Source organism: Ursus arctos, unplaced genomic scaffold, assembly GCF_023065955.2.
Source record: "Ursus arctos isolate Adak ecotype North America unplaced genomic scaffold, UrsArc2.0 scaffold_21, whole genome shotgun sequence".
Classification (NCBI taxonomy): domain Eukaryota; kingdom Metazoa; phylum Chordata; class Mammalia; order Carnivora; family Ursidae; genus Ursus; species Ursus arctos.
This window is the reverse complement of record NW_026622886.1, coordinates 11,732,539-11,759,676: the sequence shown is the minus strand read 5'-3', so window position 1 is coordinate 11,759,676 and position 27,138 is coordinate 11,732,539. Positions and strand designations below refer to the sequence as shown.

The 27,138-nt window shown below is 47.6% G+C and overlaps 1 protein-coding gene across 2 annotated transcripts in view; it reads left to right on the top strand.

Moving 5' to 3' along the window:
• The window catches only part of STAB2 (stabilin 2), a 143,652-nt gene that overhangs the window by 77,823 nt on the left and 38,691 nt on the right, over nt 1-27,138 (top strand). The window contains exons 32-46 of one of the 2 annotated variants that reach the window (XM_057316261.1): nt 799-897; nt 986-1,093; nt 4,392-4,523; nt 6,228-6,383; nt 7,277-7,405; nt 8,692-8,748; nt 9,730-9,825; nt 12,590-12,785; nt 14,182-14,277; nt 16,611-16,656; nt 17,503-17,579; nt 19,616-19,741; nt 21,521-21,594; nt 23,230-23,301; nt 26,791-26,910. In XM_057316261.1, the coding sequence (XP_057172244.1) occupies nt 799-897; nt 986-1,093; nt 4,392-4,523; nt 6,228-6,383; nt 7,277-7,405; nt 8,692-8,748; nt 9,730-9,825; nt 12,590-12,785; nt 14,182-14,277; nt 16,611-16,656; nt 17,503-17,579; nt 19,616-19,741; nt 21,521-21,594; nt 23,230-23,301; nt 26,791-26,910 (1,584 nt within the window). The remainder of the gene's footprint in view (nt 1-798; nt 898-985; nt 1,094-4,391; nt 4,524-6,227; nt 6,384-7,276; nt 7,406-8,691; nt 8,749-9,729; nt 9,826-12,589; nt 12,786-14,181; nt 14,278-16,610; nt 16,657-17,502; nt 17,580-19,615; nt 19,742-21,520; nt 21,595-23,229; nt 23,302-26,790; nt 26,911-27,138) is intronic. The other variant, XM_026499790.4, reaches the window with a different exon arrangement.

Sequence of the window (27,138 nt, the reverse complement as noted above, 5' to 3'; positions counted from 1 at the left end):
CTCCCTCTCAATGCCTGCGTAGCAGGCCTTCCCTCAATAAATGTTGGTTTTACTCCTTTCTCCCTCTTCTGTAATTTCATGGGGTTTAGGGGTGTAGAACTCATTCGGCACACAGTGCTTTCTTGTACTGATAGTTCTTCCTTGCGGTATAGTCCCAGACCCCCGCATGATGGCATGTCCCAGGGGTGGGGGAGCTGTGCCTCTGTGTCCCTCGTCAGCACTGGCACCTGGCCTCATACACGGTAATAGTAATAACTGGAATGATTGACCACATGGTAGGTACCAGGCCCTGTACAAAATATCGTGTCACATTATCTCGTGTGATTTTTACCACGACCTTAAGACAGTAGATGCGACTGTCCTTATTTCACAAATGAAAGGAGTAAGCCTCCTCAGGGTTAAGTAATTGGACTGAGGAGGAAGTGATGTGACCACCAAAGATTCCTAGATGCCTGTCCACTAGTTCAAAAGGACCTCCTCCTCCTGCCCTTGGACACTGTGGTCACCTTGCCAAGGCCACCATGAACACGTGTGTGGGTCATGCCCTGCATATCGGTGCCTGTCCCAAGGGTGGTGTGGGGCTAACCCCCAGTCCACTTCACTCCCCAGGCTACGCACGCCCATTTGGTGTTGCCAACTGTCAGAGGAAATATACCCTTTGTTAAATTTGCAGAGGCACTCTGGGGACTAGCAGTGGTCCTTATAATCGCATCTTGTCATGTGACATGACCCTACTTACCGGAGGGCAGCAAGCCCTACAGACACATGCTAACAGAATTTGGGGGCTTCCTTTCCCAGGTTCTGGTTCCCCAAAGAAGCCTAACTGTCTCCTTGCCAAACCTGATCACCCGGCTGGACCAGATGCCCGACTATTCCATCTTCCGGGGCTACATCATTGTAAGTACCACGTTCTTTGCACAACCCGCTGGCTCGGGGTTCCTGCCCAGGGAAATCCCTCACGCATTCTTGTCTCTTGCCATCGCAGCAATATAACCTGGCCAGTGCGATCGAGGCAGCCAACACCTATACAGTGTTTGCTCCAAGCAACAACGCCATCAAGAGTTACATCCAGGAGAAGAAGGTCGCAACTCTAGTAGGTATTGGGAACGACAACCAGGAAAACTATTTTCTGAACATTCAAAGTCAGCATTTTTCAATCCATCTGTCATGTACCATTCCAGTCTCATCAAAACTTCCTTATCTGTGTCCAGATGCTTAAAGTAAACTCAGAGACTTTCTCCCCTTCTGTGTTTCATTCACACTCCCGGAAACACACACTCAGGCCCCTACACAAGGATGCAGGTGTCCCAGGAAGCTGGAAGGATCCTCCTGGTCGCCCCCCATTCCCACCCTCACCTCCCTGGTCCTGGGCAGCTGGCATGCCAGCGGCAGAGATGAGGAGGAAGTGGGTCATCTCTGTCTTCCTCCTCTTCTCCCCTCCTCTATCCTCCCTGATTCCTAACATCTGGGGCTAGACAGTCCAAATTTGTCAGAAGAGTTTGTCAAAGAATATAAAGCTCCAATCATGCCACTCTGTGCCTCAAAACCCTTGGGGGATCCCCATTTCTTGCAGGACTGAGTTCAGACTACCTGCCCAGGTATTTCAGGCCTCTGTCAACTGGCTGCCATTCATCTTCTATTCAGTGGTGGCGCCAGAATTTTCACTTAGGAGCCGGGGTTGCCCTGCTCCCAGCCCCGACCCCACAATGGGAGGACATGTTTGAAGCTATATTTGCACAACAAACACACTGTTTTCCCTTAGATCTTCAAATCAGGTGCCTGAGACGGAGACGCTAATGAAATGTGGACAGACACTTGAAGTCCCTCTAAGCCATCCTTGGGCCCACCTGTTCTCTGCAGAAACCCCATGGTCTAACCAGAATGACCGTCTCAGAGACCCTAAACAAGCCAAAGGCATTTGATGCCTTGGTTCCTATCTGCCCACACACGCAGACACACATGTGCACATGCGTGCACACACACGCACACACACACGCGCGCGCACAAGAGCACGCACACACTGCCCCCTCGACCAGGAAGCCTGCCCTTCCGCCTTCACTACCTCCAGAATCGCCCCACCCATTCCAGTCTGACCCTCGGGGAAGCTGGCCCACCACCCGAACCAACAGGAGATCTCTCCTGCCTCTGAGCTCCCAGCATTTGCACGCCCTTCAGCATCTCTATGGTGTGCTGAGCTGGCCTTAGCTCGCCATGGAGATTGTAAAGTACGTGAGGGCAGGGACGGTGTCCTCTACTGTCGGAACTGACACGATGAACAGGCAGGGCTCCTGGGAGGGACTCAGAAATCACCTTCCCTTTGTCTCCCCTGCCCTGCCCCAGTCCCTGCGAACCTGTTCCGTGGAAAATATTCTTTTCCTGCCTTGGGATGAATCTTCAGGCAATCCCACGGCCTTTCTGTTTCCCTCGAGAGTCCTAAGATCATTCGAAGTCACAAACACAGTCTCAATTAAGTTAAGAAAAAAATTCCAGCTCCTGTAATAATGAACACCTTGAATTGGATTTAAAGTCACCTCTTCTGTGTCCGTTCCCTGCTGGGGCTTTGTCCAGGCAGAAAACTAGAGGAGGGGGCTTGTCGCTGAATCAACCAGGGTCCATCAGGAGACTGAAACTGTATCAGAGGGAGTTTAATAGCATGAATTGTTAATTGGGTACAAAGCTCTGTAAGTATAACTGAGAGGTTAAAAGGAAAGAGAGAGAGAGAGAAGTCACAGAGGTAGCGACTGCAGGAAGCATCTAGACCCCAAAGGCTGGGAGGACAAAGGGAAGAGGCTAGAATCACTAAACTTAGAAATACAGAGGAAGAGCCCCGCGGAGCTGTTACTGGGACCTCAGTGGAGGGGGTATTGTTCATCTGGTGTCTCTGACCCTGAAGGAGGGTCCCTGGGGGTCCAAGACCCAGACTCTAGCAGAGGGCTTTGCCTGGCAGGTGCTGATGTCTGGGAAACCGCCTTCCAGATTCAGCTGCCACTTTCGGGGCACAGAGTGGGGTTGGGCTGATGCCCATAGGAACAGGAAGCAAACAGGATGAGGAAATCCCTTCCCCCTCCTTCTGCTCTAATAGGCTTCACAGTGTCCTTCTAGCACTTCCCACTGGCAGAACCTAACAGGAGCCCTGGCAAAGGAAAAATGTGGACTGCAGTCCTGGCCCCAGCATCACAAAGCAGAGTGTGGAGGGTGGGTTTGGAGCTGAAAGATAATTAACTTAAGTAACCTTCTAGTCCCTTCCTCGAGCTCATTAAATTCAGTGTGGGTTGCATCAGGTTTGAAGTTGAAGGGAAGAAAGCCTTGCTGGTCAGGAAGAGACCTTAAAAGGATAGGAAGGTTCTTAATCTAACTGGTACTGTCTTGAGATGCCATGGCTCTTTCTGGGCCGGGCCAGTGTTTCAAAGCACTCACTCACTCTCTGTCTCTCTGTCTCTCTCTCTCTCTTTCTCTCTTTCTCTCTCTCTCTCCTTCTTTCTTTCTTTTCTTTGTGAATCCATAAAATATTTATTAATCGTGGAGACAGAAAATTCTCCGAAGATTATGTTGAAGTGACTAATGTCTTACAGGCACCTTTCTCTCTCCCTCTCTCTGTCTCCTTCCCTCTCTCCTTCTGACGCATTGGTGGCTCTATGGAGACCCCACCCATCACTGCTGCTCCCTGACTGCTGTCCCCTTGACCTGTGTGCATGCACCCGAGCCCTCAATCTCCTCCTTGGACCCTAAGTATCCAGAACCTGCCTCCAGCTTTTCCCCTGGGGAAGCCTGTCTGCCCCACTAGGCCGCCATCTAAGATAGGACCTAAGGCCCCAGTTCTCTCCGACCCTGCCACACATCTGACCCACAGGACACACATCCTCTCTTGTCCCAAGCCAGCATTGGGAGTGGTGGCCTCTCCCAGTGCAGGGACAGCCCTCCTCCCTCCACAGTGAACCAACCAGCCAGCCATTCTTGGGTGAGGTTGCTCAGGTCTGAGTACAACCCCAGTCCCACAAGCCACCATTCTTCAAAACATCCCATCGAATCTCCTCTTGTGGCCCCGGAGGTGAAAGGCAGGCTGGGGTGTGGGGACTCTCTCTTCACAACACTTCTCCTTGAAGAAATCATCTTTAAAATCCTCCCTTAACCTTCGTGCCCTCAGTCTGGGTTTTAGGGTCACATCAGGAGTTCTGGACCATCCCACATGGAAGAATGGCTACGTCCAAGGTGATGTGTCTCACAGAGTTAGTATTTAATATCTACTGCATCCTGGTGCCTGGGTCAGACCTTGCAGTTGAACAAGATGTTGTTCTGGTAATTCCTCAGGGCCGGGCATGCTGGGGCAGTCCATTAAATGACTGGGGACTGGCCGACCTATGAGTTGATATTCACCTTTGTGTGTTATCCAGGAGGAGGACGTACTCAGGTATCACGTGATCTTGGAGGAGAAACTCCTGAAGAATGACCTGCACCACGGCATGCACCGGGAGACCATGCTTGGCTTTTCCTACCTCCTTGGCTTCTTTCTCCACAATGACCAGGTGCGACCCTTTTACTTAAAACTCAGGAGTGAGTGTCTTAGCTCCTATCATCCGTCATCACTTCCATGTTGGAATAATCTCACCGGTGCTTCCTAAGCCTTATCCACAAAAGACAGTTGCCTGTCTTTCACCATAAAGAGCAAAGAGACTGCCACGCTCCCCGCTCACCGTCCCTGTCACCAGCCTTCGGAGAATCAGTGTGGGCTTTACTAATCAGGGTATTTGAATTTCAGCCATCACAAGGGCCCTCTGATACCGATTCCTAACAAACCCAACAGACAGTCCCCAGGCAGTCTCTAAGATAGAAGGGGACCTGGCAGCAAAACCCAATTCCCAGGACAAGGCACTGACTCCACGGGGCCAAATGACGTGTGGGTTCCAGGAGCCGAATGAATAGTGTCGTGATAGCATTATCGTACAGACCGCGGTCCTGCGACCAACTGAGCCCCACACCATTATTCCAGTATTTATTTCACACAACCACTAAATATTTCAGTGTTCAGAATTCATGAAAAAGAGTTGATGAGACTAAATATGTAAGGTATTTCAGGTATAATTCTAATGACATATTTCAAACATCAAGGAAGAAGATTGGTTTATGAAAATTCAACAAGAAACTCACAGTGTAGCTCTAGTGTAAATTCTCATAAGAAAAATTACTAAAAACAAATTATTGTTTAAGATAAACTAAGCACGATGTTAAGAGGAAGAAAGTTTAATTACAGACATTTTTTTATTGTTAGTATTATTTGGTCCTTTTAAAAAGTGCAATGTTAAGACAATGTTCTCAGTAGTATCATCATTGAATCACAAGAGAAATTTTGTGGACATTTTGTTGCAACCTGCTTGGGTAAAAAAAGAGCCTAACTCTTCTTTACTTCCAAATATTTTCCTCCGACTCCTGCAAATAATCCCACCTATTATGGATTCACTTTGAGGAGATCCTTTTAAACACATTTTCTTATTTTTCCTGGGAAAGCAACTTTTTATTGGTAAAGAACTTAGATTTTTTTCTGTTTTTGTCTGTATCATTTCTTACTTCATCCCATAGAGATGAATTTTCTAATGCAGTTAGTTGAATCAAGTTTAACTCTGTCATGTTTATTTTCCATTTGTTTGGAAATTCTTTGATCCAGAGCAATTTTACACTGGAGGCTTTAACTGAAAGTAAACAAATAGTTCTATCTCACAGTCAAGGTCTTGCTTTTATCGATAACTCATTTACTTTCTCTTAGGACAATGGAGTTGTACGAAAAAGCTAAACCAGTAAACTTGGGTTCAAATAAAAATTTTAATGCAGCCTATAATTCTCTGGGTACATCTCACAAAGAAAATGATTCAGACTTTTTTTTTAATGCCAAATCAACAGTATCATAGCTTCAGAAGTTCTGTCATTTTGATATTTTTTTAAATAGCTCAGTATCTCAGAATTCTGGAAGTTTGTGCCACAATCACCATTTGACACCACCTGTGAGGTTCCCTGCTAGTTTTCCAAATCTACACAGACCCTAGAAGACCTCTGTGGAGCTCAGCCATGATTTATCTCAACACCCACTGGAAATTCACCTGACTCCAAGTAAATCACATTTCCATGGGAGTTCAAATTTCAGCACTTCAAAAAGTCATTTTAATATTGCTGCTGTGGGGAGTTTGGGGAAGTTATTAATCATTTTTTTTAAAAGATTTTATTTATTTATGTGACAGAGAGACAGCCAGCGAGAGAGAGGGAACACAAGCAGGGGGAGTGGGAGAGGAAGAAGCAGGCTCACAACGGAGGAGCCCGATGTGGGACTCGATCCCGGTACGCCGGGATCACGCCCTGAGCCGAAGGCAGACGCTTTTAACGACTGCGCTACCCAGGTGCCCCAAATCATTTTTAAACCCTTATCGGATACAAACTTAACATTTCCTTAGTACAAAAAATATTCCCCCTTCTCCCAACTCACATCTACACACACACACACACACACACACACACACACACTCAAATTTTTTAAAGAACCATTTATTCCTGATTCTTTTAGTGATATTAGTGAATGAATGGATGGATTCACTTGTTCTGCATTACTCAATCATTAAGGTAGCCCCCCGCTAAAAAAAAAAATCAAAACAAGTTGCAACTCAGAGTTGAATTTGAGTTAGCAGCGCATAACTATACCCTACAGTGGAGCACTTTCACAACCAGAAACACTAAAAAAATGCTAGTTATTTTTATTCTGAAATTGCTGTCTCTTGGCCTTTCTGAGGGTTGCTTACGAACTAACCATGGAGATGTGCTGAAAGGCCAGTGAGATTCATTCTCCACGCCTGGGCTTTGGAAGGCATTCAGACCGCTATGGGTCACCGGTCCGCAGCAGAGCGGAGCGCACCCACAGAGCCATCCTGCCGATGCGACTCCCGTAACAATCGTGATTCGGAATTCCTCAAGCAGTCATAAACCAACTAATGGGAGGGGTGGAGAGAAACCTTAGAGATCATCTAGAACAGCCTCTTCCTTTTACAAAAGAGGACGTTGGGATTCAGAGAGGAAAAGCAACTGGCCCGAGGTCACAGAACAAGATGGTGCCAGATGCGGGACTGTTACTTAGCGTCTCCTCCCCAGGAGAGCTCTTCCCACTGCACAGCGCTGCCTTCCAGGTGAACGCTGGAACGTCTCCGAGGCTGTCGTGATATCGATAGTCTCTGATCCTTATCTTCGCTGTTTCCCTTGAAGTCACTACATCCAAACTCACGTGCAACCCTCTTGTTTACAGCTCTACGTAAACGAGGCCCCAATAAATTACACCAATGCAGCCACTGACAAGGGAGTGATCCATGGCTTGGGGAAAGTTCTGGAAATTCAAAAGAATAGATGTGATAATAACGACACTACGATTGTACGAGTAAGTTCTATCCAAGGCCAATGATGTACCTGTCGGCTTCGTTCTTTATAAATTTTTTAAGCATAAAGTTCATGGATCAGGATATCTCAATTCAGTTCCAAAACACATCGAGTGAGCATGTCTGATGTACGAAGAAGCAGCATTCACGTGACTCTACAAAGATAAACAAGACATGACCCTGCCCTCAGTGGGCTCGCAGTCCAGTGCAATGAACTGTACCTTGGGTGCCTGGCAACTTTCCTATTTGAGGGTTCTGTTGAGCACGATTCTCAAGCCGTGGTCTTCCTCAGAGGGAAATATGCCACCCCTAGCATGGGCTCAGAGAGGGGGCCATGGTGCACCTATGGCAGGTATCGGCCAAGCCTGGTCTACTGGGAGAGAAAATACGGAGATGCATTATTTCAGTGTAACAGAGGATGCACTGATGGAGACTTTTCACTGCAGTCCATGGGATGGCTGTGGGATCTTCCCATAACAGTAATAGCTGCTGACATTTGGGGGGCATTTATTATGTGCCAGGCACTGCACAATTTGATATTGTGATGAGGGTTTTATACGGGTTAATACACATGTTACACGTATTAATCCGTGCTCAAGACACCCTACAAAATAGGTACTATTACTATCCCCATTCTACAGATGGGGAAAATGAGCCACAGTGGGGTTAAGTAATGTACCCAGGTTCACAGAGCTAGCAAGTGGCAGGCAAAGAATTCAAATCCAGGCGGTCTGGCCCCAGAGCCAGAACAGTGAACAACTACACTATCCTGTCTGGTGGAGGCCAAGTTAAGAACTAGTCACACTGGCCTCCTCCTTTTCTAGGAATGGGTCACATTTAAAATTCTCTGTCATTCTTAACTTGCACTCATTATTTTATAATAGTGTATATTATCTCCATGCTGAGCCCTCAGCTCCCAGGTGCTCCCAAGCCTGCGTACTGTGTGTGAAACACCGAGTGAGTCTGGGAATCTGGATGAAGAATTCACTAAATAACGGGTTTTCCATAAATGAGGGCTGTTGTTAAAGGAAGTAGGATGCAAATAGGGATAAGACTTCCCCGCGGTAAAGGGTTACTAGCATCGAAGAGTATTGAGGAGGGAAGCAATGCTCAGACATCCATGAACACGAAAGAGGTTGACCAGATGAACTTCCTTAATGTCTTTCTGAGTCTCAGTTCTACATCCTAAAACCTTCAGCTCCGAGGTCTGGAAAATATTTGCAGCCTCACTTTGCACTAGAAGTAATAACCGTGAAATGTTCACCTTGCCTCTCTGTGTTTTGCTAAGGGAAAATGTGGGGCGTGTCTCCAGCAGCCGATCTGCCCGTTTGGAACTAAACAACTAGTAAGTGTTTGTCTGCTTTGATAAAATAGTTTCCAGATCCCAGGATGTCCAAATTAGAAAATGAACCTCAAAAGGGAGGAAGGAAGGAAGGGAGGAAGGAAGGGAGAAAGGGAAAAAGAAAGAGAAAATGAACCTCAAGCATACCTCATTTTCACGGCCCTCGATTCCTGTACGTGGTTTGAATTTAATTTTACCTTCCTATATGCATCTTTCTAAAGTCCTGGATCCAATTTTTTGGACCAAAGCAAAATTTAATTAATATACAAATAGAAGCTGGGGTTCACATCAATCAATGTACAATACAGGAAGGGATCTTTCACTTTCTACATCTTTCAGTTCCAGAAGCCAGTTGAGAACAAGAGCAAGAAATCTTCCCAGGGAAGGGCAGACTCCATATCCAAACCCACATCCAATCTGGACGAGTTTCACCTGCTTGATTTCCTTTTATAGTTGAAGTTACAACTTTCTCTAAGAAACAGATGGTGAACTTGGGAGAAGTAAACATGTCTTCGAATTAATTACCAATGTTTCTTGTAGCTATTTATTGCAAAAGCTACTTCTGATAATGTTCCAATCAAAAAAAAATAGATGCTTATGCATCTTTCATAGCATGAGAATCAGAATTCCTAATGATATCAATGTTGATTCTTTCTCTAGAGTTTAATCTTGTTATTACAGGATAATTTTACCTAATGTACTCTGTGATTCTTCCTAACTTGAATTAGTTTTCTCGACCAAAGTTCTTTTTACAAAGTACCACCTTAAGGTATAATAATTTGGATTTTGCCACCTGTTCGGTTCTGGCAGCCAACACCGTGCCTTTGTGTCTCCTTTCTTACAAATCAGCTCCAAGAAGCCAACCCCCTCCATTTCCAGAACATTTCAGTCAACAAAACAGCAATGCATCAGCCACCTACTTGCTCTTAGAGACTGGAACTTTTTCCTCACCCAAAAGCTGATACAATCATTTCTATTTCATAGGGTGAAGAGATAAGGAGATGTATCTATACCATCTATTTCATGGGCAAGCGATCCCTGTTCATTGGCTGCCAGCCAAAATGTGTGAAAACCATCATTGTGAGTATAACGATTGAATCGCCCTTCCAATTCCTGCAGCAGCATGGGGAAGTTTTACCGTATGCCACACTTTTCAGATGCCTTCCCATCTAGTCCTTCCGCCTCTCCTCTTCCTCCCCATCATCCCCATTGTCATCGTCATGCAAGGTAGCGGTAGTTGCAGGAAAACTCAGGACAGCCATGTAAGTCAGGAAACGGAAAAGCTGCAATATTCTACTGCATGGTGAGGAAATTGAAGGACTGAGAGCCTAGGAGGACTCCTCATTGTCACAACAGGGACGGAGGAGACAGCCAGCTTCCTAAGGAAAGAGAAGGTGTGCCTGCTTGTTTAGAAAGTAGGACCCCAGAAGCTAAGCACGTGTGCACTGTTGCTTTGGAATCTGCAGGAAAATTCTTTATAACTTCCTGTCCTGCCTCTTCCCCAGAAGACTAGACATACCCTCAGCCTACCCTACAGAAGCAAGATGGTTTGGCCTTTAAGCTACAATGGTTGGGGCTGCAGAAGATTTTGTGGGGTTTGAGGTTTCATTTTCCAGTATCCAGAAATGTTTTATTGGAACACAGCCATGCTCATCCATTTATTTTTTACTGAAGTATAATTAACATACAATGTTATATTCATTCCATGTGTACAACACAGTGATTCAATAATTCTTTTTTTATAAGAATTTTTTATTATGTTATGTTAGTCACCATACAGTACATCCCTAGTTTTTGATGTAAAGTTCCATGATTCATTAGTTGCGTATAACACCCAGTGCACCATGCAATACGTGCCCTCCTTACTACCCATCACCGGCCTATCCCATTCCCCACCTCCCTCCCCTCTGAAGCCCTGTTTGTTTCCCAGAGTCCACAAACTCTCATGGTTCATTCCCCCTTCTGTTTACCCCCCCTTCATTCTTCCCTTCCTTCTCCTACCGATCTTCCTGCTATTTCTTATGTTCCATAAATGAGTGAAACCATATGATAATTGTCTTTCTCTGCTTGACTTATTTCACTTAGCATAATCTCCAGTCCCGTCCATGTTGCTGCAAATGTTGGGTAATCGTTCTTTCTGATGGCTGAGAAATATTCCATTGTATATATGGACCACATCTTCTTTTATCTTTTATATTTTATTTCAAGATGCATATTTTTAAATGTTTAAATTTCTTGATAAATAAAACTGAATTAGAGTAGAAGATAAAAGGTAGGCAGCAAAGTTCTCTAGATGGATTTAACTAGAAATTACTTGTAGCCAAGTCTCACATTTTTATTGAATAGTTTCCACAGATATTTGTACTTTGATACGGCCAAAGAGAGGTGGCAGGAGTAAAGGGACCACAACTTCTTAATCCAGTCATCTGTTGAAGGGCATCTCGGCTCCTTCCACGATTTAGCTATTGTGGACAATGCTGCTATGAACATTGGGGTGCATATGGCCCTTCTCTTCACTACGTCTGTATCTTTGGGGTAAATACCCAGTAGTGCAATTGTTGTGATTCAATGATTCTGTATGTGGAATCTAAAAACAAAACAAAGGAACAAAGAAACAAACCAAAAAAAAGGAAAACAAACAACCACCACCAACAACAACAAAAAACAACAACCACCACCACCAGACTGTTAAACACAGAGAACAAACTGGTGGTTGCCAGAGGGGAGGCGGTAGGGGTGGGGGGGTAGGGGGAAGAGTGCAATAGGTGAAAGGGATTATGAGGTACAAACTTCCAGTTATAACATAAGACTGAGATGAAAAGTACAGCATAGGGAATATAGTCAGTAATCGTGCAGTAACGCTGTATGGTGACAGGCGATGTCTGCACTTACCGGGCTGAGCACTGAGTAGTGTGGAGATGTGTGTGTTAGTGCCCTCAAGAATAAAGGCATCTGGGGTGCCTGGGTGGCTCAGTCAGTTAAGCTTCTGCCTTCGGCTCAGGTCATGTTTGGGGGGATCCTGGGATCAAGCCCTGTGGTGGGCTGCCTGTTCAGCAAGCAGTCTGCTTCTCCCTCTCCTTCTGCCCCTCCCCCCCATGCTCGCACACGCGCTCTCTCTCTTACTGTCTCTCAAATAAATAAAATGAATAAATCTTTTTAAGAAAAAGAATAAAGGCATCCGTGATGGGGATTAAAGAGTACACTTACCATGCTGAGCACTGAGTAATATATAGACTTGCTGAATCACTGTATTGTACACCTGCAACTAATATAACATTGTATGTGAACTGTACTGGAATTAAAATTAAAATTTAATTAAAAATTTTAAAAGAAGAAGAGGAGGAGGAGAAAGAAGGAGGCGGAGGAGGGGGAGGAGGAGGAGAAGCAGGAGAAGGAGGAGAAGCAGGAGGAGGAGGAGGAGAAAGGCATGCCCAGGCCCAGTGCACAGCCTGTAGGGCTTCCCTAAACGACAAGAGATTCACTTCTGAAAGCCCGGGGCTTCCCCCGCCGAGGCCTCTCCGGGTCAGTAGCATGAGGATGAGTAGCACACCGGGAAGGGGCGGGGCTCCCCAGCGGCATCACCTGCATTAGTCTTCACTCTATTCCTGCTGCCTCCTTCCCGCTCCTCTTCATCCTCGTCTCGCGCTTGCCTTTTTCCTTTGCCTCTTGCCTGCCTGCCCGGCGTCCTGCTCCCTGCGTCCTGCTCCCGGGCCCTCCACGCGCGGTCCAAGCTCCGGGCGCGCAGCCGGCCCCACCAGCAGGATTTCCAGACAGCGTCAGGGACAGAACCCGCGGAGATGGAGGTGGGGCCTCGTCCCAGCCCAGCCTTGCCCCTCCGTTTCAGACGAGAGAATGCTGTGCGGGCTTCTTTGGTCCCCAGTGCCAGGCCTGCCCGGGGAAGGCCGAGAACGTCTGCTTTGGAAACGGGATCTGCTTGGACGGCGTGAACGGCACGGGCGTGTGTGAGTGCGGAGCGGGCTTCGCGGGCACGGCCTGTGAGAGCTGCACCGAGGGCAAGTACGGCCCCCACTGCGACCAAGGTGCGCACCCACCTCCCCACCTGGCGGGACCTCCCGCCTCCCCACCGTTGTGCAGAAGCAGCCGCAGGGCAGGCGAGAAGAGCGCCAACCGCTCCCTAGTTCACCCCCCAGGCTGGAATCCCGCCTCTACTATCATGTGAATTGTAAGAATGTCTGTGTTGTGTAATTTGCATAGAACCGTGTTTCCAGACATTTTCAGTCACTAACTAAACCTACCAACCCACCTCCAATCCGTTGCTTGACCTTCCGCAACCAACCACATGTGTCTGCGTTTGCCTGCAGGCACACTGATCCTCGCGGTCAGCCTGTCGGTTTTGGACATAGCTTGATAGTTTGAAATGCCCGTTTGTGCACGATATCTGCTTGAATCCGCTCAGGAACCTTAAGCACTTGGGTACCCTCGTACCCATTTTACAGACGAGTGTATTAAGGCAGACCTGAATGACTTCCCTTAAGGTCACACCTGACAGGAGGCAGAACTGAGATTTGAATGAGTATCTTGCTTGGCTTCTAAGCCTTGCTTTTGAATCATGCTGTCCTTTACCCGAAGATTACTCTCTTAATTCACCTTCAGCAAGCCACATGATTTAAGCTGTTTTCACGAAAATCGTCATCTGTTTACATTCTCTGACCTTGTGCCCAAGGACACACGTGGGAGGAATTTCCTAATCCATGATGAGAAAACAAGGCATTTTTTTTCTACCCTGCACTAAAAACCATAAATTGGACCTGGCTATCACTGCTTTGTCGTCAGCTTTCCAAGCCAGACAAAACCAGTATATCATGGAATCGTTATAATTGGACCATATAATATGTAGCTGCAACTACAGGGCTGACTCTGTCATTTGGAAGCATCTTCTGCTTTCACTTGTGCAGGACTTCCTAACCGGTGATCCGTAGACGACCTTCATGGGGGCCAGCAAAGCCCCAAACCTGGATGTTTTTCTTGGGGGAAGGCATCCAAAGCTTTCCACCAGTTCTCAGAGGCTCACGACGCTGCTGCACAACAAAGGGATCGGCTTTTCTATGTTGTTAAAGAAGCCAGTGCCACCCAGGTTTATATAAACCTAGCGCACGGACCCTAGGGAACACACATGGTTCCATCCCAGGGCGTCGCACACGACCCTGGGTCCTCCACTATGCTTAGCTGACCCACAGGGCTACACAGTCGCACAAATGTGGTCTCTGTCAAATCAAATCATGACCTGATTTGACTCTGTCTCCTGTGCCCCTGCCCTTCCTGTGAATCCAGCCCTCCAGTAAGGACAGTGGTTCTCTTGGAACCAGGTAGGAGACTGAAGTGCCCTTCATATGAAGAGTCCCTTCACAGTAAATGACAACGAGTTCCGGAACACAGGTCAGAGGGCTAACAGTCTGTGGACTCTTTCCCACTTAGTGTGTTCTTGTGTCCACGGGAGATGTAACCAAGGACCCTCCGGAGACGGCTCTTGTGACTGTGACGCTGGCTGGCGAGGAGTGAGATGTGACACTGGTAAGGGCGAGTCTCTCAGTCCTATGTTCTTAGCCTCACTTCCGAGCAGCTACATTTGTCTTCCTAAAATAGAAATGACACCTTTAGGGGGCGCCTGGGTGGCTCAGTTGGTGAAGCATCTGCCTTCAGCTCAGGTCATGATCTTGGGGTTCTGGGATCAAGCCCCATGTCAGGCTCCCTGCTCAGTAGGAAGTCTGTCTCTCCCTCTCCATCCACACCCCACCACTTGTTCTCTCTCTCTCTCTCTTTCAAACAAATAAATAAATCTTTTAAAAAAGAAAAAAAGAAAAGCAGAAAGAAGAAAATAAGAAATACACTCCCACAGCAGGAAAGACTATCGCTGATATTTCACATTAGCCTCCCAACCTTTCTCTGGGTGTGTAAACATATGTGGATGAGACCGTGCCCTGCATGCAAGGGTTATAGCCTACTTTTCCATTTCACAATGTGTCATGGATATCTTTCCATGTGAATAAATATCGATAATATCATTTTTAATTTTCATATAGTATTCTATTATATGACTATATCACACTCTCTAAAACCGATTTTGTATTGTCATCATGGTGCTGCAATGAATGTCTCATATGTACATTTTTTTTGCATTTGTCTAACTAATTCATTCACTAGTATTTCTAGAGAGGGGATTTCTGAGTCAGAAGTTGGCACATTTGCTACTTACTGCCAAGTTGTCCCTCAGAGTATATCCATTTATTTTCCCACTAACAGGATCTGAACAGGCCCATTTCCCCCAACCCTACCACATGGCACTGATGTTTCTTTTTTTTTTTTTTTCAGATTTATTTATTTATTTGAGAGAGAGAGCATGCGGGGGGGGGGGGAGGGCAGAAGGAGAGAGAGAGAGAAACTTAAGCAGACTCCCTGTTGAGCGCAGAGCCCAACACAGGGCTCACCCCCAGGACCCTGAGGTCATGACTGAGCTGAAACCAAGAGTCAGATGCTTAACCGACTGCACCACCCAGGCGCCCCTGTAGTGATGTTTCTTAATGTGCTCCAAGGACGGACCTCCAGACTCACTCTGCCTGCTTGCCTAACTGGGAAGACAGAGCCAGCCTACCCCCACCAGCCTACCCGATCTAGAAACCACCCACTTGGCCTTTACGCCTTCCACTCCCGCTCCCTCACTACCTCACCAGCATGTCTCCGTTATTCTAACCTCCACATCCCCTCCTGCTGCTCAGCTCCCAGCAGGAGCCTTGTGATCTGTCCCTCTGCCTCCTGTCCCAGCTTCCTCAATTGCATCCGTCCTCCACATGGCTGCCAGAGAGAACATTCTGAAACACAGATGACTTAGCTCAGGCTGCTATAACAAATACTATAGATGAGATGGCTTAGAAGCAACAGAAATTTCTCTCTCATAGTTCTGGGTGCTGGAAGTCTGAGATCAGGTGCCAGCACCGACAGGTTCTGGTGAGAATCCTCTCCTGGGTTGCAGACCTAAAAGATAACTGGGATGTCTATCGATAGAGAATGGGGAGATCAGGGATTTCCAGGCCGAAGGAAGAGCATACACAAAGGCACAAGATCCCATTGCATCCATTCCCGTCCACTGGAGCCTCTCACTGTTCCCTCTGACTCCAAACAGATTGCCTTGATGGTCAGGTCTCTCTTCCTGGACCTTCTGGGTGACTTGGCCAGCTCTAATGAGATTCTATCCCAAAGGCTCTTAACACGAGCATCTTCCCCAAAGGGTCCTCTTCCTTCATCTCTAAGGATTTCTTTCTGGATCCTCCCCTGCTGGGAAATATCTGTTAGCTGTACATCCAAGGGCAAGAGCCTCTGCTATTCCAGGAAATTTAGGAACGAATCGAGCTAATAGAGAATAGGCACCTGCTGTGTGCCTGCCTGGTCCTGAGTACTTTTTGCATATGCAAAAGGGGAAAAAAAGTTTAATATTCATTATAATTAGGTTTTGCTTGTTTATATCACTCCGTAATAAAATGAAAGAATAAGGAACATAGGAAATATAAATGAAAGTAGAGAATCAGGCCCCAGGGAGGAGCATGCATCAACATCCAGACCCTGAGGGAGAACACTGGTTTAGTCTCCTTGCATCCTCGTGGAGCGGCACGGGGCCTGGCATGCAATAGACAACTCCATCAGTATATTTGACCTTCCAATTTGGCTCTGAGCTTCCTGGCAGCCCATGCGAAAAAAGGTTTTACAAGGTCACAGTGTTTTGCATGGTTCACATGATGCATATCATTACTTCTGAGGAATTAAGCCTTTTCTTAGCACCAAGTACTCAAAGAAAGTTCTTGAGGTAGGTTTAGTACGAAAGGACTGACCCAGCAATTGGTTCTCTTTTTCAGAGATCACAAAAGACGACTGCAATGGGATATGCCACACCAGTGCCAAGTACGTACCTCCGAGCTTTCTTTGGGGGGTGATGCAAAAGTCAGTCTTTCCTAGAAGTGTTCAGCTCAGGGTAATCGCTTCCTGAGACCATTTCTGAAGAGTTAGGATAAAATTAAGTATGAACTGAAAATTCCCTCTGAAAAGGCCACCGTCACCTTGCCAGGTGCAGTCTTTTCAACAAGCTGCCCCCTGAGTTTCCTGGCTTATTGGCAAAAATGCCAGTTGTTACCCCTAGTTCAAGCCACGGGGACTCTTCATAGAAGCCAAGGAGAGGCCAGTGCACCTCACCTTCGTCCAAACTTGCTCCCGATTCACCGCCAAGCCTTACTTGTTCAGACTTTGGCCTCACACTCCTAACTCCCAGAGGGGCTTCATGGTTCATTAGTTGACCCAGTAACTAGACGTTGACCTGAATTCAAACCAGCCCCTGTCATTTTCATTTTCTGCATGACCTTGAGTCGATTACTTTATGCTTCTAAGCCTCAGTTTCTCCATCTATAAAATGGGACGAATAATATCGTCTTGTTACGGCTATTGGATATTGTGTAGGTTTTACAAAGTAATGTGCAAAGCACAGCCCCGAGTACATAAGTGGCTCTCTGAAGATTGGTAGCTATCCTCCCTACCCCTGGGCCGATGCCGACATACATACACCCTGCAGTTTTAGCTGCCCCTGGCGGGGCTGTGCTAGAATGGCCTCTCCTTCCAAGGCTTAGGCAAGACTTTTGAATGCTGCCTGGGGGCAGGAGCCGGGATGCTGGGGATGAAGGGGATGGTGTTATGTTTTTTGGTTTTTTGTTTGTTTTTTTTTTCCCCACAAACAGCATTTGCCCTTTCCAATTGCAGCTGCCTTCTCAATCCAGACGGCACAGCCTCATGCAAATGCGCCGCGGGATTCCAAGGGAATGGAACAGTCTGCACAGGCAAGCGAGGAAGGGGTCTGCTGGGGGGGACAGCAAGCGCAAGCTGTTGAGAGGTCTGTGTCCCTGCAGACTGGATGGACAGCCGCTACCAGCCGCTGAGGGTGAACTGGCTGGAACAGGGCACCTGACTGTGGCCCGAGGCAAGAATACTGGTCACGGACGGGGCATGTGTCGGCTTAGGAATGGGTGGGTCGGTTGCACCTGTTTTCTTCTCCAAACATCGGTGCACGGCCTTGACCGCGATTGAAATCACCTGGAGAACTTTAAAAACACTGGTTTGACCGACCCAGGGTGTGGCCCAGGCGTGGGGACTCTGGAGTGGGACAGGGACTTGAATCTCGGTTCGTCCTCCGACTACCCACGTGGCTTTGGGTGGGTCTCTTACCTGCTCTGAGCCCCCTTAGCTCACTTACAAAGTAAACAAAACTGTCTCCCCAGCAGAGTGGTTTGGGGATGAAATGACCTCTCTGTACGTACAATGGCAGAATGAGACAGCAGTTTAAAGTAGCCCCAGTGTCAGACTCTCCTGGGTTTGAGTCTAAGTTCTTATCACTTGTGCTGCCATGGGAAAGTTGCTTGACTGATCTTTGCATCACATTTTCTATTTGTAAGTTGTAGATAATAAGAGAATCTCCCTCACTGGACTGTTGGGTGATAACCTGGATTAATCCCCGTGAGGTACTTAGAACAGCCCTGGCACAGAGCATACTCAACAAATGCGAGCTAATATTCTTACAGGACCCACCACATCTTTGGTGCTAGAAAAATGGAAACACTTAACATCATTTTTCTCTTATGCACCTTGTCCAGGCAGGTTTCGGCCCAGATTCTAGTGGAACTGGACAATGAATCTACCAGCTTGCTTCCTAGACCATCGTAGCCTGGGGATTGTCCGAGCACGCAGGCGCCCTGACCCAGGGCCCAGATGTTTCCTGCACTAGGATGTGCTCAGTATGCCAGGGAAAACAGCTGGAAAGGGACAATAACGGAAACATTTTTCTTGCCTTCTGCCTTTTGGGAAAAACAGCAAAAGCAGAAGACACAAGTTAACAGGAGAACAGCCAACATTTCTATAACACTTTCATATACATGATTAGATGGGAGTCTCTAAACCCGTAAACAAACCCCCATAGGTGGACCCCAAGGTTCATATTAACTAAGCGGCTTGTCCAAGGTCACAGTGTGGGACTCCAAGTGGATCTGGGTCTTGGCTCTACTTTGAATTAATTTGAGTACATGTTGTGAGGCCAAGGTCCAAGTTCATTCTTTTGTATGTGAAGATCCAGTTGTCTCAGTATCATTTGTTGAAAAGATTGTTCCTTCCCCCATTGAAATGTCTTGGCAACTCTGTGCAACATCAGTTGACCTTAGATGTATGGGTTTATTTCTGGACTCTCAATTCTATTCCATATATAGACATCCTTTATCAAAAGGTTAAGGAAGTTTCCTTTCATTCCTTGCCTGTTGAGTTTTTATTATTAAGGGCATGGAATTTTATCAAATACTTCTGTTCCTTCTATTGAGATGATTATGTGGCTTTGTCTTTCATTCCATTGATACGTTGTAGTACATTAATTGATCTTTAAATGTTGAACCACCTTGCATTCCTGCAAAATTCCCTCTTGGTGATGGCGTATAATTCTTTTTATATACTGCCAAATTTGATTTGCAGATATTTTCTTGAGGGTCTTTGTGATATATTCCCAAGGGATATTGGGCTGTAATTTTCTTGTGCTGGCTCTGTCAGGCTTTGATAGCAGGGTGATACTGACCTCATAAAATGAATTGGGAAGCTTTCTCCCCTCTTCCAGTTTCTGGAAGAGTTTATGAAAATTAGCTGTTTATCCTTCTTTAAATGTTTGGTAGAATTCACCAGGGAAGACATCTGGTGCTTTGCGTTCTTTTGAACTATTCGTATTTGATCCAGTGCCTGGCATTTTGAGGTACCTTCCATTTCTCACTCAAGTAAAAATGCATCACTGTTTTTTTCCCCCTCTCCCACCTGCTCTGCTGGGCGTCCCATCTCTCTCCTACAGCCATCAATGCCTGTGAGACCAGCAATGGAGGTTGCTCGGCCCAGGCTGACTGCAAGAGAACCACCCCTGGGAGCCGACAGTGTGTGTGCCGGGCAGGCTACACGGGCGATGGCATCGTGTGCCTCGGTACGTACTGCCCCTCACCTGTCCAGTGGCCGCGGTTCAAGAGTCAGAGCCCTGGACAGTGGTCCTGTTATCAGGACCTGCCACTGCTTGGAATCATCTGTAAGTGTATCTGGGCGGGAAGGCATGAGGGTGTGAAAATGTGACGGCAGTGGTATGAAGGTGTGTGATGGCCAAAAGTCCCCTGGGAAGGAGAAAACGGAGACATGTGTTCCAGTTAAATATTGTGGTGGTGCCTGGACTTTTTTTTAACATTTATTAGTCCTTTTTTTTTTTTTTTAACACAATAGCACATTCTCACTATAGAAAAATTAGAGAATGCATATATGCTGGGGGAGAATATTCTGGAAAGAACCACCCTTCCTATTGTTATATCACTCCAGACCATACTTCCTTGAATGGAATTCTGTCTTATGATACATAGTATTTACTATGCTTAGCAGTTTGAAAGAACAAATCTCTCTGAAAATAAGCGTACCTCCAAAGCAGTATCATCATGGCTACACACTACTCTAAAGGTATGCCATAGCAAGCTGTCTGGCTTTTGACATTTTCGTTGTAAAAATAATAATAGTAATAATATTTGTACAGAAGCCTTGCAAGCATAGTACAAAAGTAGGCCCATGTGTTCTTTACCTGGATTCACTATTGTTAATGTATTGCTCTATTTGCTTTATCATTTGCTCTCTCTCAATGCCTGTACACATTTTTCCTAAACCATTTGAGAGTAAACTATATATATCACATTCCCTTTACCCTTACACACTGGAGCATATTTGAGAATAAGGGTGAATTCTTGCATACCCGCAGCAGTTAGCAACTTCAGTCGATTTACTCCTGATTTAATACATTTGTCTAATTACCATTTGTCTTCTAATTTTGTCCCCTGACCCCATAACATAATGTCCTGTCTTGGCATTTTCTTCCTCTAGTGCAGGATAGGGGTGGGCATCGTACTTGGCCACCGGGCCTCTTTAGTCTCCTCAGATCGGGGGTAGTTCTCCAGCCTTGCTTTGTCTTTAATGACATTGACATTTTGGAAGAAGACAGCCCACCACCCCAACTTTGTTTTTCATAGCATGTCCTTCATTTGGGGTTTGACCGATGTTTGCTCATGATTATATTGAGATGATGCCTGCAGACCCAGTATCACAGGAGTGGTGATGCGTCCTGCTCAGGATATCCCACTGGAGGCTCATGATTTCCAACTGCCTCTCATCTGTGATGTTAATTTTGACCACTCGGTCAAGGCGCTATCTGATTTCTCCACGGTACAGTTGCTTTTTCCCCATTGCTACTAAGAAGCAGTCGATGGGGAGATACTTGAACACCCAGCAAATATCCTGCTCCTCATCGAAGTGTCCTCCTAGATGGAAAGTCTATTGATGAGTCTTCCCTGAAGCAATTATATTGTGATAGTGACAAGCGATTTTTTTAATTCCTGAATTTCTTCCTTCATAGCATGTTGGATTAGACTCTGAGATTCTGTTATTTAAGTCCTTGGCCGCAAATGTTCATCTTCATTCAGGAGAGGGACAGAGGCAAACCCACAGACTATGGCTCTGTTGGCACAGTCCCATCCCAGAGGGGCTAACTTTGAGAAACCGTATCTAGGACCTTTCCTGTGGGGGTTACTTCTGCCGCAGGGTTGTTGGAAAACTGAATCACACTTGGACACCTGCTCACCTTGTTCAGTTAGCCATCCCACCTCGTTCCTCAAGATGTCTTTACTTGAAAATGAGGTTTGATTTTCACGCCAGGTATTGGCTTTTTGTTTTAAAGAGATCAACCCATGTTTGGAGAACAATGGTGGCTGTCACAAGAATGCAGAGTGCACGCAGACGGGACCCAACCAGGTGAGTTCTGCCCCCCGGGGGCCCTTAGTTAACCAGGAACAAATTCCTGAGTCTTCAGACTGAGAACAGACCTGTGGACACCAGCAGCATAAAAAGAACATGTTAGGGGAAAATCCTGAACGAATTCCCAAAGAGGCCATTCTGTGGGAATGAGAAATGGTGGAGGTGAAGGAACAAAGGGTTCTTGGGAGAAGGGACTTCCTGAGTGGGAGACGTAGACAGCTGCCAACGCAACATGGTTTCAGAAGCACCTAGAAAGTTTCCAACAACGCTCTCCTTTCTTTCGGCTTTCTGATGTCCAGAATCCCACACGTTTTCTTGAGGCTCTGCAATGCTTGTGCCATGGCAGAAGATAGCATCGTTAGGCCCTCTGTCCATCGTTTAGTCCGTAACATAGTGAACCTTACAGCCAGAGCTAACACGAGGAAGTTACCTCCATCAGAAACCAGATGATGAACTGAAGTCCCCAGTAATGTTCTAGGGACCTTCTTGAGCCCCAGAACTCAGTGCCAGATCTCCCAATGGGCAGAACAAACAGGAGCCTAAAGCACCCAAAAATAAGGAAAAACACACACTTATTTTAAAGAATCGTGTGTGTGTGTGTGTGTGTGTGTGTTTACACATATAGTGGTAGAAAAACCCAGCACAATTAGACATATTTTGGGGTTCAGCAGAGTTCTTATTTCAAACCACATATGGAGTAAGGAAAACCTAGAAACGTTGTGCTGCTCAAGGCCTCCCCAAATCCTCCTCCAGACCTAGAAGGCAGTGAGAGGGACACAGGGTTGATCGCGGAGACAGGACCTCAGCCCAGGAGGGGAGGCTGGGGGTGTCTTGGTAAAGGTTTAGGGCCAAGGTCAGGGCCCACAGTGAAGGACGAGGCAGAGGAGTGAGCCCCTGCTCTTTGATGCTGGCTGACCCTGCCAATGAGTTCCAGTTCCAACAAGCAGACATGAGACCGGAAACGCTGCCTCTCTGGGGGACACATTAACAGCAGGTGCGCTTTCTTCTGGGCGCGCGGCGTGGTGACTGGAGTGTAGCCGGGTTTCAGCCCCACTCGCTCCCATGCAGAGCGCCAGGGAAATGAGGGTGAAGTAGACAGTCCCCAGCTTCCTACAGACAGTGTCCCCTCCGTCAACGTGAAGCCCCCGCTGACTTCCTTGGCCAAACAGTGGGTCTGACTGATTGTTCTCACGTGTGCCACCCGTGCGACTCCAAAGCTCGCCTCCAGCAGCTCCCGGCGCTGGCGCCTCAGGGCAGAGCGTGGTGGAGATGTGCAGGAATGCAGGGTGCGTGGGAGTGGGCCTAGCTTAGCTTCCTCACGCTGAGCCTTCACCAGCCAAGGCAACGAAAGAGGTGAGTGCCAAGGAGGCAAGGGACCAAATCAGGCAACAATGTTTAAAAAAAAAAAAATAAAGTCTCTTGGCAGCAAAGTTAGGCTATGTAGGAGACGCCAGTGCTAATGTGAAGTGTGCCGAATGTGCTAGAATGTGAGATGACAACTATCATTGTAGAAAAGAGCTTACCAAGACCGAATGCAGACTCTAGGGGCATTACCGTTACCGTTATAGAAGTGGAGCCTGAGAGCCCACAGAATCTCTCTGTGAAATAACCCACCCCCCTCCCCTCCGACAGGCGGTCTGTAACTGTTTGCCCAAATACACTGGAGACGGGAAGGTGTGCTCCTTCATCAACACCTGCTTGACCGTGAGTATGGCTCTGCGGCCAACGCCCTCGGTGCCCAGGCCTGCGGCGCCTTCTACACCCCCTGCTGGCGGGTGGCACCTGGAGGAGGCCTCCTTCAGAGCTGCTTCTGGGCCCTGAGGCTCATTTCTCCCTCGTGTTCTGGTTGTAGTTGGAGAAACTCCATTCTCTGCCTCTTCTTCTCATGGCCTTCACCTCTATGGGGGTGTGTCTCTTCTAGTAAGGATTCCTGTGGGCTCCACCTGCCTCATCTACGATGCTCTCTTCTCTAGATCCTTAATGGCATCTGTAAAGACTCTCTAAACAAGGTCACACTCACACACACCATGACGTAGGACATGGGCAGACCTTTTGGGTATAGAGCGAGCACACAGCATCGTCAGAACTTGAACCCATGTCTGTCTTACTCAAAGGCTGCACCCTGGATCCCTTTCTGTGGTGCTTGTTCCTCCCACAGGGCAGCGAGCCCCAGAGGAGGACCAGTCTCTGCACCTTCCTTCCCTTCTTCATATCACCAGCCTCCAGCTGTGGCCATGAGCACAGCACAGACGCCATGTAATTAAAGCCCTTCCTCTCCAAGCTCTAGCCCTACCGTCCCCTGTGTTCGTCTGGCAAATGCCTCAGGAGAACACGTCCCCATAGGGAGTGATTGCAGGAAGCAGGGTGCTGGGATGTGGAGCTGTGATGACCAGACCCATGGCCAGGTTTATTTCTACAGCAATTCTTCAGTGAGCCTTTCCAACTGTCTGTCTGTCTGTCTGTCTGTCTGTTTTGTAATGGCCACCTTGTCCTGGCAACTCGCGCAATGAACCCACATGTGCCCAAGACTCGGTACAAGAGTGATTAACTCGCGGCCACTGCACCCATGACCGTCACCACCCCCTGCATTCTTTTCAGGAAAAATGGAAGTTTGTTTTCTTGCAAGATGAGTAGAATTAAAGCATGTTTTTCTGCAGATGAGGATAATCCGATTAGAGAGAAGGACACTGAAACTGAGGGAGGGAGGGAGGTGGGTTGTTACAGGAGGAAGTACAGGCGTGGATGAGGAGAAAGGGACCCAGAGCCCACAGCTGAGCCTCCGGGATGAGCAGGGGCGGTGGTAGGTAGGCAAGTAGTCAGTTAGTTGGTCAGTCAGGCAGTTAGTCAGGTAGGTAGGTAGTCAGTTTGTTAGTTAGTCAGCCAGTCAGTTACTGAGTCCCTCATGGCCCTTACTGTGAAATAGCTTGAAAATGTCTGTGTCTGACCATTCTAAATAAATTGTGACAGAGGACAGAGGCCACTCAAATTTCTTCACATCCAGTGGGGAACCTCGCACTGAATGACACACATCTAGGTCGATGGGCATTCCCTAGATACCAGGCGCCATTTCAGGCACTGGGAGCTCATCAGTGACCAAGCGGCGAAGTCTCCTCCCTTCAAGAGTTTACACTGAGGGGGAGGAGAGGGACATTTGGTGCGTAAGCGACTGGTCAGTCAGTTGTCGGTTTCTTTGTTAAATAAGGAAAGTAGAGTTGGAGGACAGGCCCAGGCAGGCGGCAGTGAGCGTCAGGACAGGAAGATGGGCTGGTTCTTGTGTCTATTTTCTCCGTAAGGTATGAGGCGAGCTCGTCCCTGAGAGTGAGGGCCAGGGGTTGAGAGTTGCAGAGAGGAGTGAAGGTGTGACGTGTCTTCTCCAGGGAGAGAGAAGGTACATGCGCTGGAGGAGGGGGGCAGTGTCAGTGTCTGTGTGATAACTTTGTGGCGAGTTCAGACAACAACACCCAGCCCGTCCATCAGGCCGGGCCCAGAGGCCGCGGTTTTTCGAGCCCTCCTGTGGGCCGCTGGCCAGGACCGAGCGAGGAGCCAGGGCGACCGGGCCCAGTGAGTGGGCGGGAATGTGGGTGAGAAAGAAGTTGGCTCAAAGGAGGGGAGGCCCCTGTGAGTCAAAGGAGGCTGGAGCCGCAGCATCGGAAGAGGTGGGTTGCGATGATGAAAGCTGGTGGTCAGAGAGAGCAGGGGGTTGAAGCAGAGCTCTCAGGAGCCGTCCACTTTAATGGCGGGACAATGTCAAGCGTGGTCCGGCGGGGTGGCGGAGGCAGAATGGGGGCAGGTACAGTGGAGACCATTGACAGGGATGCTGACGCCGCCGAGGGTGACGACAGGTGTGGAGAGAAAGCCAGTGATCCCGGCCCCACGGCTAGGACGAAGAAGGGGTGACAGTAGACTCCATGTGTTCTCAGGGAGCTGGGGCCTGTGAAGCATGAGAGCGTAGAAATGCTTTGGCAGTGGCTTTGGAAGTGCAGCAAGAAAGACACCGTCCTAGCCCCCCCCCCCCCGCACCCCCAGACCATGAAGTGTGGAGTAAGAGAAGAAAAGAGCTTTGCCTGAGGGGTGCACGGAAACCTCTTCAGTAAGAGGCGGAGAGAGTTTTCTGAAAACGGGTGTAGACTGTCAAGAGTTCGTTAATGGCTGTGTGTTTCAGAAGTCACCAGAAATGGTTTGTAAGGGCAGAAAGGGGTGGGTGTGGGGTCAGATCACGATGTCTAGAGCAGCGTGGAGGGGAGCGTCCATGAGGTAGGAGGGAGCCTTGAGAGCCTAGACCTTGCTGTCGTTGACTGAGATCAAAAGCAAAGTGGCACAAGGGGGGATTGGTCTTGGTGGTCTTACAGCAGGCTGGCAACGGGACAGTAAAATCCAGGGTACCTAGCCGGAAGATCCAGGGCCCCCAGGAGATGGTGAAGGGTCTTTCAGAAGGCAGCTTTCTTGGAGAGCTCACGGAGCTGTGTCAGCTTGAGGCGGGAATCTGGGACACTAAGTCCCCCCCGCCCCCCGGCCCAAATATCATGCTCCACAAAGACTTTGGGAACAACAGTTAGAGGAAAGGAAGATTTTACAGTCGGCCTCTAAGTCTGTTGATCTCCTTCTTTGTCAGCCCTATCAGGGTTCTTTTTCCTGAGCTCACTTTAACTTGGCTTGGGCTGCGGAGCCCTCCTCGGTGTTCCTATGGATGTCAGCTTTGAGCTGTACTCTGCTTTGTTTCTATTTTCGGTCTCTGTCCCATCTTCCCCAGTTTTTAAGCTCTTTGTGGACAAGGACAGTGTGTTCTGTTTTATACCCACTGCCTTCTAGCTGATGACTGTTACCTTGGCTATTATGAGATCAGAGCTTAAGCCTAAAGCTGGGAATTGTCAGACAAGATTGGTGTCTTTCTGGCCAACCCCCAGGTGCCAAGAAATTTCCCATTTGGAACCTCTGGTTTTGTCTGTATAAGGCTGGAGATCTGCTCGGTTGGACCCGAGCATCTTGGGATACAAGGCTGGGTGAATAAATGGCCCTTACAACCCTAGGGAGTTGAAAGGCAAGTTCAGGAAAGGGGCAAATCATGCAAACATGTCAGTTAGAGAGTGAGTAAAAACCTAAATGTCAGTGCAGAATTGCTTGGAGAATATTGACAGAGCTGGCAAACTGGTCTGACCCCTATCCGTATCCCTCACCCCTTGGAAATTTTTCCAGAAAAATGGCGGCTGTAGTGAATTTGCCATCTGCAATCACACTGGGCCAGAAGAAAGGACGTGTACTTGCAAAGCCGAATACACTGGGGATGGGTTTACCTGCCGTGGCAACATCTACCAGGTAAGGAAAAGCATGTTCCCATAAAGTAAACCCTATATCCCTCCCTGCGCTAAGAATCCAGGTTACCCAAGGGAGGTGCAAGAGTTTTGTAACTTGTAAAACTCTACAAAAATGGGAAAGACTGTTCGTATATAAATTGGCAATGAGAAGGGATTTTATCTACTTGTGGGAATTCTCAGATCAACGGTTCTAGAGTCAGAAGCACTGGGTTTGAATTCGACTCTGCCA